Source organism: Polypterus senegalus, chromosome 17 (assembly GCF_016835505.1).
Source record: "Polypterus senegalus isolate Bchr_013 chromosome 17, ASM1683550v1, whole genome shotgun sequence".
Taxonomy (NCBI): Eukaryota; Metazoa; Chordata; class Cladistia; order Polypteriformes; family Polypteridae; genus Polypterus; species Polypterus senegalus.
The window spans coordinates 88,157,562-88,170,991 of NC_053170.1; the positions used below are offsets into that span (position 1 = coordinate 88,157,562).

The 13,430-nt window shown below is 40.7% G+C and overlaps 1 protein-coding gene across 2 annotated transcripts in view; it reads left to right on the plus strand.

Moving 5' to 3' along the window:
* The window catches only part of pik3r5 (phosphoinositide-3-kinase, regulatory subunit 5), a 171,967-nt gene that overhangs the window by 131,205 nt on the left and 27,332 nt on the right, over positions 1 to 13,430 (plus strand). For both annotated transcript variants that reach the window (XM_039739982.1, XM_039739981.1), the window contains 5 exons: positions 287 to 356; positions 3,529 to 3,703; positions 6,580 to 6,748; positions 8,771 to 8,854; positions 12,458 to 13,082. In XM_039739982.1, the coding sequence (XP_039595916.1) occupies positions 287 to 356; positions 3,529 to 3,703; positions 6,580 to 6,748; positions 8,771 to 8,854; positions 12,458 to 13,082 (1,123 nt within the window). The remainder of the gene's footprint in view (positions 1 to 286; positions 357 to 3,528; positions 3,704 to 6,579; positions 6,749 to 8,770; positions 8,855 to 12,457; positions 13,083 to 13,430) is intronic.

A 13,430-nucleotide genomic window follows, 5' to 3' on the forward strand; every position in this document is an offset into this window, starting at 1 on the left:
TATGAGAACATCCAAAGTATAACAATCCAGAGGTAGCCATTCAGTCCATAGAGCTCATTTGTTTACCAACATTTTTCTGATATTTTATCCAGAAACTTTCTGTTTCATCTTTATTGGCTGTTTTTTTTTTTTTTTTGTTCAGATTCTCATTTCTTTGTGTAAAGTACTTATGTTTTTAATTTTTGCGACAGCACAAACTGAGGACGCTGTCAGCCTCTTCTCCACTAGTCCTCTTGTGTGAATTCATTTTCATCTCTGTGACACCATCAATTGTGTTCTCCTGCAGGAATCTCCTACCACCGGCTCGTCCGAGAGGAACAGGGCTTGACCACGAACAGTTGTCACAGCAAAACCATGTGAGTGTTGTTTTTTTTATGTCTTCTGGCCAGCACCTGGTATTCAAGCAGTCCATTATGGGGCCTTTTTTTGAAGTGAATTGTGACTTTCTACCTGAATGTTATTCGGGGTGTCAGGTTGAACTCTGTCTGATTTGTTTTTAATTAGGAGCCACGTCTAACAGTTTCTGCTCCTTCTGCCCTTCCATCGACTCCAGATTGTGAATGAGACACCACGTTCTGGGGAAGTCTCCTCTTATGCCCTCCAGACTGGTAGGGATGAGACTTGCTCTGGTCATCATGGTCAGGGCTGGCAGCCCTCACTGGGCGTCTTTTTTGAGGTGTGAGAATTGATGATAGCGTTAGAGACAGCACCCCCTCTTGTCCCGGAGTGGTGCCGCTTACCTTGGCCGAGTCTGGAAGGTGATTGGAAATCACACATGCGTGACAGTAGTTAGACAGACAGCAGAGAACACCGATCTTCTATAAAAAGCTGGTGCCTGCACAGCAACCAGTGGAAAGCCATAATCTCAAACAAATTAACATTTACTATTAATGGTACATTAAAATAGGAATGTCTGTTCCGGAAAAAGAACATCTGTTAAAAAGGATTCTGTATCAACTTACAGGATTTTGTTTTGTTTTGTTTGCATGGCGAAGTAGATCTTTTTACCCACATTTCTCCTTTCAGGCCAAAGGTATCAATGGAGGGTGAAACTGAAAGGATTTTCATTAAGACATCTAAGAAGAACAAATGAAATAAATCAGTAATACTGGCATCAAAGGGTATTTCTTGAGGATTAGCAACACAGAAAATCCGAAATATTACCCCTTCTCTCTTTTTCATAGTGCCAGTCTTGTAACCTTTTGCAAAGTGACTGTCATAGAAACTTCGGGTCATTCATTACCTGAGTGGGTCTCAGAGAGACTTACAATTAATCGGGTTGGCAAAATCAGTCCGACTAGCCATGGGGCACCAGTAAGACACCCAAGTGCGGGCCCATCTAGCCACTCATTGAAGATGGCGTTGTCGATAGGTAAACATCATATTTAATGAGGGTCACTTTCAGTGACCAACTAGTACAATTAATAATGGCCAATCACTTCTGGGGGTGAGAAGTAGTTTTAGAAGGTAGAAAGCTATGTGATTAAATATAAAAAACATTTTGTAAATGGTAGACATTTGCTCTTTCTATTAGTCCTGGATAAAACGCCCATAAAAGGAAGAGAGACTAATTCTTTTAGCTTATTTCTGCTTCCATTTCTACCCTTATAGTTTATAACGTTGAGGCAATGGAGCAGAGAAAGTGTGACGAGTACGAGAGGGTTATGGACGGGGCATCTGGTTGTTCCACATCTCTGCCTAAATTTTCTGGATGTATAGCTGTCCTGTCCTCTGATCCTGGGATTTGATCGTCCCAAGCCTTCCGGCCGTTCAAGTTGACCTCCATTTGACCCAGTCCCCGAGTCTGAGCTGTAACCTGGCTTGACACGAGATCAGTAATCCACCTTCTCTTTTAGGCCGGATGTTCAGTTGAGTCCCTGTAAGCAAATCGCACATTTATATGAGCGCGCCTGCTTTGAGACTCCGCTTCACTCCCGTTTATCTCGGTCTTTGTGTGTGTGGCTCGTTTCCTATTTTCTGAGAAAGTTGGTGCCTGTACATCCTTTCCTCAGTTTTTGGCCGATGCTGCAGCTACCGCCGCACCGGTAGTGATTCTCCACGCTTTGGCGGTTGACTATGTGTGTTTCATTACTCGTATGGTTTCCGGCCTTATTTACAGGTCAGACTGGGGCCTTACAACTTCAGGAAGCTTCCTCTTTAGATCTGCTAGTGCAACTGGCACAGGTGGGGTTTGCATATTTGCTTTACCCTATTAGGAGGTAGTGAAGATCACCCATTCAAAAGCCATTAAGGTGCTACAAGGTTGAAATAATATAGTGGTATGTCAGAAGCTAAATGGTGGATGAAAAATTATGATGTTAATAGTAAGGTATTCCTTGTCCAGGACTGGCTCCTGGCTTGGGCTTGGTGCTGCCAGTGTTGTGCAAGTTTACACCTCACAAGAACTATCTCAAAGTTCAGTTCACACTGATTAAAATGAATCAATTCCCGTTCCTAGTTCATCATTTCAGTTTTGAGCTACTTCATGTTCAGTTCATTTTGTATTTTTTAAGGAGTGAGAATAAATGACCCATGAGTTTACTTTTTTCAATAGAACCAGCAGCCCATCACTACTATTAACAATTTAGTATAGGCCTAACTGTTGTGGATATTGGTACAAAGTTATGTATTGTACAAGTGGAAGTAAAAAAGTACATAGTTATGTAAAGTCATTTTCTTAGTTTTCACATGGGGCCTATGTATGCCTATCCTCATGGTCAAAAAAGAAATTAAATAGATGCAAGTATACATATAAATTACCGCTCTGTTTCCAACCGTGTGACACAAATGGTGATTGTGGTGAACTAACCTATTACCCTGCCGATCAAAATTCATGTCACATTTTGCGTGTCCAACAGAGAAAAATATAAAGTGGCCTTGCAAAGTGCAACGTTTTCCTAAAAGCGAAAGCAGACCTTCACCTCGTGCTCGTGTTAGCAGGGGGTGCAGCTTAAGCACAAGGAGGCAGACTCAGATAGCACCTATTTGATCTTATGTTATTTTTTCTGAATACAAATAAATGTAAATGGTGATTCTAAATTGTCCCCAATGTGTGCTTGGTGTGTGCCCTGTGGTGGGCTAGCGCCCTGCCCAGGGTTTGTTTCCTGCCTTGAGCCCTGTGTTGGCTGGGATTGGCTCCAGCAGACCCCCGTGACCCTGTAGTTAGGATATAGCAGGTTGGATAATGGATGGATGGATGTTATACATATTTGTTGCTGGGTATAACTCAATAAAGTGTATTTAAATACAAAAAGTCTTCATAATTATTTTATTTTATTCAAGAACACTGTAATAAGGCATGCAAAACTGAAAAAAGTAAACTCATTTATTCTTACTCCTTAAAAAATACAAAATGAACTGAACAGGAACTAGTTCAACGTTGAAATGGTGAACTATGAATGTGAACTTATTCATTTTAATCTGTGTGAACTGAACTTTGAGCGAGTTCTTGTGAGGTGTGAACTTGCACAGTATTGTTCTACGGTGGGTAAGTTAAACCAGCAGCTGTTCTTTGTCTCTTCTCCTCAGAACGGTTCTGCTGATGAACATGGACGACATCCCCAGTGAGTTCCAAGTAGTAACGGAGCAGCTGAGCAGCATCACGTATTCCAAAGCAGACAGTTACATTACTCTTGTTCAGCATGCCTTCCAGAGCGTCTTTGGGAACAGGATCTCTCTCAGACAAATGAAGAAGGAGCTGGAGGTACAGGCAGCCATGCTTTCTTTCTGAGTGGCTTTCTTGGTGGCCCTGCTGGGTTTCTTTTATTACTGTGGTGCTTTGGGTATAGTTCTTGTGCCCCCAAAGGGCTTTATCCCCTCTAGGGTTTTACATTAAATCTTTCCAACTTTATATTTTTGCATTGAGCACAGGATATGCCAGCATGGTCGGCTATTTTCCTCCAAAACTAACATACTTAAAGGATGAACAGTTGCATATGGTCATTCAGAACCAATGAAGCCCATGACTGTGGGTTCAGATGTCTTCAAACCTCTAAACGTTCTGCACCCTTGATTGTGTTTTAGATTTAATTTTACTGTAAATGAATACATTTGCTGTATTTACCTATAAATACACACTTGATGACAAAGTGAAAATACGTTTGCAGAAAGCTTTGCAAATGTGTTGAAAAATCAAAGACTGATATTCAGACCCTTTGATGCGATACTCTTGTTTGCTTTAATTCTTCTTGAGACTTTTCTAGAACTTGTTTGAGGTCCACCCGTAGTGAATTGCTGTACTGATTGGTCATCACTTACAAAGGCACACACCTCTGCATATGAGGTCTGCGTTTCACAATGTGTTACAGGACAAAAAACAAGTCATGATGTTTGAAGAAACTCTGTAGACCCCTGTGATCAAATTGTGGTGAAACATAGATCAGGGCAAGGAGATAAAACCATTTCTAAAGCTTTGTGTGTTCCCAGGTGTACATCTGCCTGCCAAGTGCGGTATTCTCTGGTGAATGCCAATCGAGGTGCATGGTGATGGGCTGTGAGCACAGGTCCCAGTAGATGACCTTGGGTCCTCCTGCCACCCTCATGGAGTCTGTTTGTGACAGTTTGGTCAGAAACATGCACACCAGTACAATACAATACAATAGTTTATTTTTGTATAGCCCAAAATCACACAGGAAGTGCCGCAATGGGCTTTAACAGACCCTGCCTCTTGACAGCCCCCCAGCCTTGACTCTCTGAGAAGACGTGGAAAAACTCCCAAAAAAAAACCTTGGGAAAGGCAGTTTCCAGGTAGGTTGGGCGTGCAGTGGGTGTCAAAAGAAGGGGGTCAATAGAATACAATACACAGAACAGAACAAATCCTTAATACAGCATAATAATAAAAATTTTAGAAGTACAGAGCAGAATTTAACAGTAGATGTTAATAAGTCCTGGAGACCTTAGCCGTCAAGCTGCCTCTCCATTTGGCCATTCCACGGCTGAAACGTTGCTCGGCCAGCCAATCGGATGAAAGGACCCCTTTTTCCCATGATTCCTGTGATCCTCCATCAGGGATGACTTTACCATAGGCAGGCAAACAACTTGGCAGGTGGGCCGTGGCACCAAGTGCCACATTTGAGTACCGAGAACAGAAGCTGAATAGGTGAAGGTTAGTAACAAATTAATTCTAACAATCATGTTACTTATGTTTTAGTGCTAATGACTAACAACCGAGATGCAGTCTGTACAGTTAATCAGCAGCTCTAGTCAGGGTGTGCTAAACTGAAGTAGTGAGTCTTCAGCCGAGATTTAAAGGCTGAGACTGAAGGGGCATCTTTTATAGAAGCAGGCAGACCATTCCACAGTTTAGGGGCCCTGTAACTAAAAGCTCGACCTCCCACTGTTAGTTTATTAATCCTTGGAATCCTAAGCAGACCGGCATCTTGAGATCTTAATGTGCGTTCTGGTATGTATGTCATGATAAGTTCAGACAAGTAAGCCGGACCTCGACCATTTAATGCTTTATATGTTAAAAGGAGGATTTGGAAATCTGCCCTAAACTTAACCGGGAGCCAGTGTAAGGATTTAAGAACTGGAGTTATGTGTTCATATTTTCTTGTTCTTGTAATAATTCTTGCAGCCACATTTTGGATTAACTGGAGGCTGTATAGAGAACAGTTTGAACATCCAGTGAACACCGCATTGCAGTAGTCAATCCTACTAGAGATAAATGCATGAATTAATTTCTCAGAACCCTGTTTATTTAGAAAGTGCCTTAAATTCCTAACATTTTTAAGATGGAAGAAACATGTTTTGGACAACTTTGTAATATGTGCTTTAAATGATATGCTAGAATCAAAGATAACTCCTAGATTGCGGGCTGATTCAGTAAAATTAATTGGGATTCCAACTGAGTTAAATGATGACAAAATATTGCTGTGATCAGCGTCATTCCCTCCAACAATTAACATCTCTGTTTTATCTGTATTTAAAGACAAGTAGCCAGCTGGAGGTCAATTTGTAGGGCTCTGGCAGTGCTCCTCATGTTTCTCCTGGCACAAAGGAGCAGATACCGGTGCTGGTGCTGGGGTGATACCCATCTATGGCCCTGTCCAGCTCTCCTCATGGAAGGCCCCGTCTCCTGGTATCTCCTTCATTCTCTTGAGACTGTGCTTGGAGACAAAAGCAAACCTTCTTGTGAAGGCATATATTGATGTGTCATCCTGGAGGAGCTGGACCACCGGTACAACCTGAATCAGTTGCAGGTACCACCTCACACTACTAGTAGTGACAAAGACACTCACAAAACACAAAACTAGAGCAGAATCAGTCAGGAAGGAGAAGGAGAGAGCAATTATCTGTGGCCGCCTTTCCCTTTTAGGATGACGTCTTGCTGTTGTCTCTCCAAGTGCACCGGTTGTCACTTTCATTCCCACCAAAGCAGGTGAAGTTGATTCACAATCACTCAAGCTTCCTAAATGGACAGACTGATATCTCTGAAGCTTCACTGACTTGGACTGCGTTGACAAAGTGTTCCCTTCACTATTTTGAGCAGTGTATTTATCTGATGAGTGTGTACAACGGAAGGCCAAACAGGATCCCGGTTCTGTCTCTAGTAACATAAGTCTTGTGTTTGATCCCCAGTCAAAGACTTTAGAGGAGCTGTCCCATTTTTTTATGGAGGTCAGTGAAGTTCTGGAAACAGCAGCAGGCTGGCCTGATTATATGAATGCGAGGCAACTTGTGGAGACCAAACTGGAGCAGCTGAGTGCGGAGATGGGCATTGTGGTGCAAAATAGCTGTGCCATGGAAGGTGAGCGAGAATGCATATACTTCATTTTTTGTCCTGTATTGAAGAGAGCAGCCATTGCTTGGCTGCTAAGTAAAAAACTGTACTTGTGTTCAATACAAGAAGTTTATTTATCCATTTAATGAACCTGCATGATTCAATTATGATCGTGAGTTTTACAACCTAGAAATGTATTGTTTTATAAAGTGCTGTACCATAAAGTTTAATGTAAAAATCAATATGTTTTACAAAGACTCTGCTGGTGCACTTTGATAAAGCTACTGTGTAGCTGTGAATACTGTGATTGCTGCTAACGTATTTTAAGGAAATAATTGCGTTATAATCGAATTAGTAATAATGCCCACAATGAAACTGCTCTATTGAGCAACAATAGCATCATTGTTACAGTACACTGCACAAAGTACAATATGGAGGCACGAGAGTTTCCTATTTTCTGAAAGGCTTTATTATGCTGCTCAGTTTAGAAGATGCAACTGCGAGTAAAGCTTACCAAACAGTTTTTTAATTAGATGTGCAGCTGCTCTAACTGTAAAGCAGCCATGTTTTGATGAGCATTATCTTGTATCTTTATATTATAAAAAAAGAATAATGCTTTTCATAACACTTTGAGAAATGTTTTTAATGCTATGATAAGAAACCTGTTTGCTCTGTAAAGCGCTCAGCTTGATGGGCGCTCCGTTAAATGACAATCATTTATTCAGCTTGTATGTGAACACTTTGTGCTGCTCCTGTAATTATTTGTTTTCTAAAATACCTTATGGTAGTATTCAGCTTGGAAGGGTGTTGTAAATCACAAAGATACATTTATTAAATTGCTAAGCGCTTTATGATAGTGTTAAATGTCTATCTATCTATGTAATCGTGCCAACTATGCTAAATTATCTATCTATCTATCTATCTATCTATCTATCTATCTATCTATCTATCTATCTATCTATCTATCTATCTATCTATCTATCTATCTATCTATCTATCTATCTATCTATCTATCTATCTATCTATCTATCAATAAAAACATAGAATATCTGACTGTCTATCTGCACTGTATGTTCCCTAAACAATCCTACAACCTCTGACCGATCTGATCCAAATTTTGCCCAGTTGCTCTCTTAGACCATACGGAGAGGATGGACTACTTTGGAACCCAACAGTTTGACCTCTTTCTAAAATTTCCTGTGTGGTACAGTTTGCACACCAGTGTCACCTGCTGATCCAAAGCAAGTCAAACAGTCAAACTAGCAGACAAAATCACTAGAGCTGAATCGACAACCTGCAGGTTTGAAGTTAAAAGCCTTGTTCCGTGCACCAGCATGTTTGTTCGTATGTAACCCACAAAGTGTAATTCGTTTGACTAATGTGATCGCTCTCTGCCGGACCAACCATACCATGCCCTGGCTCGCTTGTAAGAGGTGGGCCAGAACACAGTTCAGCAGCTTTCGGGAACAGTGTGATTGCTAAATGTGCCAGAGCATGGAAAACAGACATAGATAGATAGATAGATGAATAGATAGATAATTAATCCCAAGGGGAAATTCACATACTCCAGCAGCAGCACACTGATAAAAAAACAATATTAATTAAAGAGTGGTAAAAATGCAGGTATAACAGACAATTGCTTTGTATAATGTTAACATTTACCGGTGGAATTGAGCAGACACATAGTGTGAGGTCTCCTCAGTCTGTCACTGGAGCAGGACGGTGACAGCAGTCTGTCGCTGAAGCTGCTCCTCTGTCTGGAGATGATCCTGTTCAGTGGATGCAGTGGATTCTCCATGATTGACAGGAGCCTGCTCAGTGCCCGTCGCTCTGCTACACATGTTTATGTAATCCTGCCAACTACGCTAAATTATCTATCTATCTATCTATCTATCTATCTATCTATCTATCTATCTATCTATCTATCTATCTATCTATCTATCTATCTATCTATCTATCTATCTATTATATAAAATGAAGAATGATTAACTAAGCTACGATTTTGAGTTTGTTTTTTGACACATTTTATTTTTCTGTATACTTTCCCAGGGCTCAAATCAAGACACACATTACAGACTATCCAGCTACCAGTGGCCAAATGCCTCAAGTATCACTGGGATAAGGATAACTTCGGTAAGCACTCCTTCTCCCTCAGTCAGGGACTACAATTAACAATGAGAAAGATAAAAAGGAACTGGAAGCAATAGGGAACCAGACAGATCTCACCAGTGGATAAGCAAGAAAGTTGAATAAGAAGAAATAATTTCTCTGTGATAATTTTGGGTAAAAAAAAACAATTGAGCAGTTGAGTGTGAGTGCAATTGTGATTTACAAGAGTGTGTTTTAAACTGATGTTTTGTGAGGCAGGGATCAGAAGCCCTGCATTCAGAACAGTTTTACACTAAACTCGAAATTGGATAGAATCAATGCAAAACGGGAACTTAAATTCTTTTTGGTTTTTAATTGCAGACGTCATAACTCCTGTACGGGCGGCAGGGTGGCACAGTGGTAGCGCTGCTGCCTTGCAGTAAGGACACCTGGGTTCGCTTCCCGGGTCCTCCTGGTGTGGAGTTTGCATGTTCTCCCCGTGTCTGCGTGGGTTTCCTCCCACAGTCCAAAAACATGCAGGTTAGGTGGAGTGGTGATCCTAAATTGTCCCTAATGTGTGCTTGGTGTGTGGGTTTGTGTGTGTGTGCCTTGCGGTGGGTTGGCGTCCTGCCCGGGGTTTGTTTCCTGCCTTGTGCCCTGGCATTGGCTCCACAAGACCCCCATGACCCTGTAGTTAGGATATTGTGGGTTGGATAATGGATGGATGGATAACTCCTGTGGTTACTGTCCCTCTTACGTGTGGTAAAAAATTAATAAAGCAAGCTGGTGTCTGGATGGGCATCTGGCTGTAAAATGTTTCAACTCCAGTATCCTCAGATTTAAACTGGCCAATGTTCATGAGCCCTAAAAAATGGCGGTTGTGCAAGTGTCAGGATCTTGTTAGTTACTGTCCTAAATCATTTCTTTATTATTCAATGAACATACAGGTTTAAAAAATTACATTAACATTTGTTTTGCTGGCCAATTGTGGAACACAAATCTGATTTTTAAAAAAAGAGTTTTTTGGGGAGGTAGATAGCGAGAAATATTGTTCCCTAAAGATTTGTTCAAACTTGCATGTTTATGTGTTTTCACAGTATAATGCAGGTAATTGCCTACAAACCAATTTCAGTTCGTGCTTTTTATTCAAATTACAATGGAGGTGCAGTGTGATTTTATTTTACTTATTTATTTTTTTTATATGTAAACATGACAGGCTGCATATTTTTCACACAAACACACTCCGAAATGTACAGTCATACACATTATAATGTTACAAGTAACGGCGCACTGCCCGATAACGTGCAGTGAATACACTTGACTTGAGCATTCCTAGTTTTCATCCTCTTCCTCAGTATGTTTAGCATTCATTTGCTCAGAGGTTGTTGCACTTGCTGTTTCCTGAGCAGCATTTCTTTTATCCACCCTAGTGGGCCGCTTCTTCTCTTTGTTCGTCGGCATCTTTTCATGTTTAAACTGATTAAGTCAGTGTTTGTGTTGCATTTACTTTAATTTTTCACTTAAGCTGGTCTTCAATTTGCCTCAAGAATGATTTAACATATGAAGAGGTAGGGGAAGTGACGGCGAATGTGGTAGGGATGAGAACGGCGCCCATACACATGCGCCACACCGCCGACCTGCTGGCCGCAGATGAGACTTGATTCTACAATAAAATAAAATAAAAATTAAAAGAGGAATCATCACCCCGAAAGCGGATAGTCATGTAGTACATGTGTACCAAATTTCAGGTCAATCGGTCAAACGGTTTTTGTGAGCTACAGGTGATTCAAAATCCTGGACAGACAAACGGACAGCCACAGTAGCGTATTATAGAAGAAGATGTTAGAAGAATTAAGTGGATTGGCCTGGTGAGCTTTGTTGGGCTGAATGGCCTGTTCTCATCTAGAATGTTCTAGTATTCCAATTACTGGGTTTCTCTCCACAGCCAACTCGATAAGTGGAAGGCTGGTTGATAACCCACTGCCATTACCAGACTGCCTTCCTCTCCTGTTTCTTGACTCCTACCAGTGAGATCTTGCACGTTCCATACAAATAGATGTTCAGTTCTGTCTCTGATGCATCTTTAGGATTCTGATCACTAAGGTTACATCCGCATTGCTAAGTTTACATGTAAAAGTGCAGACAGTGGTCTCCATTTTCATCGTTTGTCCACTTAAATCATCCTTGTAAATGGAGAATTTTAAAAATGCTCTTCAGAGCTGTTTATTTCTGAATACAGTGGCTTAGTGTTGCAATGTAAATGGGTGAAAACGGAGAACTTTGAAAATGCTAACTCTAATCGTGCTGTGATTGGTTTGTGCTTATTATGTATCCCTTCCCGGATTGGATCCTACTCGTTACATTTTCTCAGCCACTTGGCTCACCTTATACTTGTGTGTTACTCTCGATAACAATTCCATCTCATTATTAGTTCAAACCTGTTCTACAAATGAATGTCTACCATGGAGGATGCTTTCTGTTCCTGTTTCCACCGATGTACGCACACTCAGGGTTGGCGAATAACTATGTCATATGCATTTTTGGTCATTTTAGTGTGGGAGGAGATACTTTCATAACTAATGTGATAACGCTAGTGTGGACGGAGATCATTTTTGTTTAAAACTGCAATTTCTTAATGAAAATGTACTGTAGGTGAGAATGAAGTCTAAGAGTGTGATTATAAATGGCAAAGTGGGCATCATCTTAACAGTACAAACACAATACACATCTCATGACTCTAGAAAATGATAAATGTGTCTAGTAATTTTTTTTTCACTAGAAATCTTTATTTAAATATGAAATGGCAGGCAGACACACATGGAACTAATGGATGTAGATGCTTCCAAACTGAAACAAAACGCCTTCCTTTTCGTGTCAATGGCACAAATTTTGCAGGATGCAAAATGCTGTTTGTTCAATTAATAATTTTTCTTTTTACTAGAAATAATTCAAATGTTTCATAATTGTCATTTTTTTGAACAGTTGATAACAGTGAAATGTTACACACACACGTCTTATTGTTTGGCCTGTTTGCTGTTCACTCCATTTTTTTGTAGACAGCAAGATGTCACAACACACTCTGGACATGTATGGGCTACATTGTCTGTCAGGGTACCCTGTTCATAGGCACAAAATGGCAGCAACCACTGAAAAATACAAAGAATGGTAAAACATCTATAAATAAATAAAAATTCATAGCTCTCAGAAAGCAGAATAAACGAACAACAACAATGACAAAAGCATTTTTAACAATGAGACCATTAGAAAAAGAATAAAAAGGAGATGCGAAGAACGTTTTGAGGTGCTTTCAAAAAGAAAACAGTCAAGGAGGAGACCAAGAATGTTAAAAACAACATAGTGAAGTAGATAAACTCGAAAATTTTTAATTACTGAAGTTTTTATCTGGGTGGAGGCCTGTAATATGCTAGCAGCTACAAAGATTATTAAGGAAATAGAAAACTATTTGAAGGTTATAAATGCTGAAGTGAAGTTTCAGTAATGTTAGGTGAGTAAAAATATCCATTTCTGGAACTAGATAACATTTAGCCAGTAATGTGCGGAGAAACTATGGAAATTGTTGCTTTTTATAGGTTTGTCTGGTGACTCCTTAGCTACTTGAAGTCATCTTATTTTTATTTAATTTTACAGACGTATTAAATGAAATACTCTTAAATGAGTGTAATATTCCCTCAACAAATTCTGCGCAGCCTGATGTAGAGGATGATGTGGACAATGACCAAGAGGACATTGAGGAGGACGAGGAAATCACCCGCATTGATCACCGGGCTTCCACCATCTCAACCTATTCCACTGTATCAACAGCTTCCAAGGACTCTATGTTCTCCACGTATTCTATTGCCTCCAACCACTCGGCACCTTCGATATCATCGTTTGCTTCAGGAGTAGACAGTGACTTTTGTGAAGACACCGATGAGGAAAGTCGACATGAGAGGCAAACAAAGACCAAGACCACGTTGACCCGCCGTTTTTCCAAGCTCTTCAAAAACCGGAGAAGCACAACCTTACGGCGGACTGAGAGTTTGGGGAACCCTGAGTCCAGAAACTCATTACCCTTTAAGTCACAAAGGTCCAACTCCTTACCCCAGCAGGTGCGCCTGCAAAGCGCAGAGCGGCAGTTTCTCCGTAACGCTTTCTACCGCAGGAGGCCTTTTCTTAGTTGTGATGAAGACAGCAAGACCACTAGGGTGCGGGTGGTTGTGTTTGGCGCAGACCAGATTTCGGGAAAAATTGCCAGGGCCTACAGTAACCTCAGGTAAATACGATATTTTGCAATTTTACTTTTTTTGGGTGATGTGAGTGGGGTGCGTTTCTTAGGTTTGCAGATATCAGGGTCTTAGCCCACTCTGAGATTGTTGTATGCGATGCTACTCATATATTAAATCGAAAAGTGGGGGGAGCGGCCCCCCTTGGGGTTTTTGCATATGTTATAGTATGTATATGGGATCGAAAAACTCCCATTAGAGTTATGAACATGATTATGTAATGAGTGACAATGAGACGGAGATGTATTGTATGTGATGGACACAAATCCAATACTCACTAAAGTCCAGTGCTCATGTTGGAGATAAAATCATTCAATAAATAAATGAATCCAAACAAA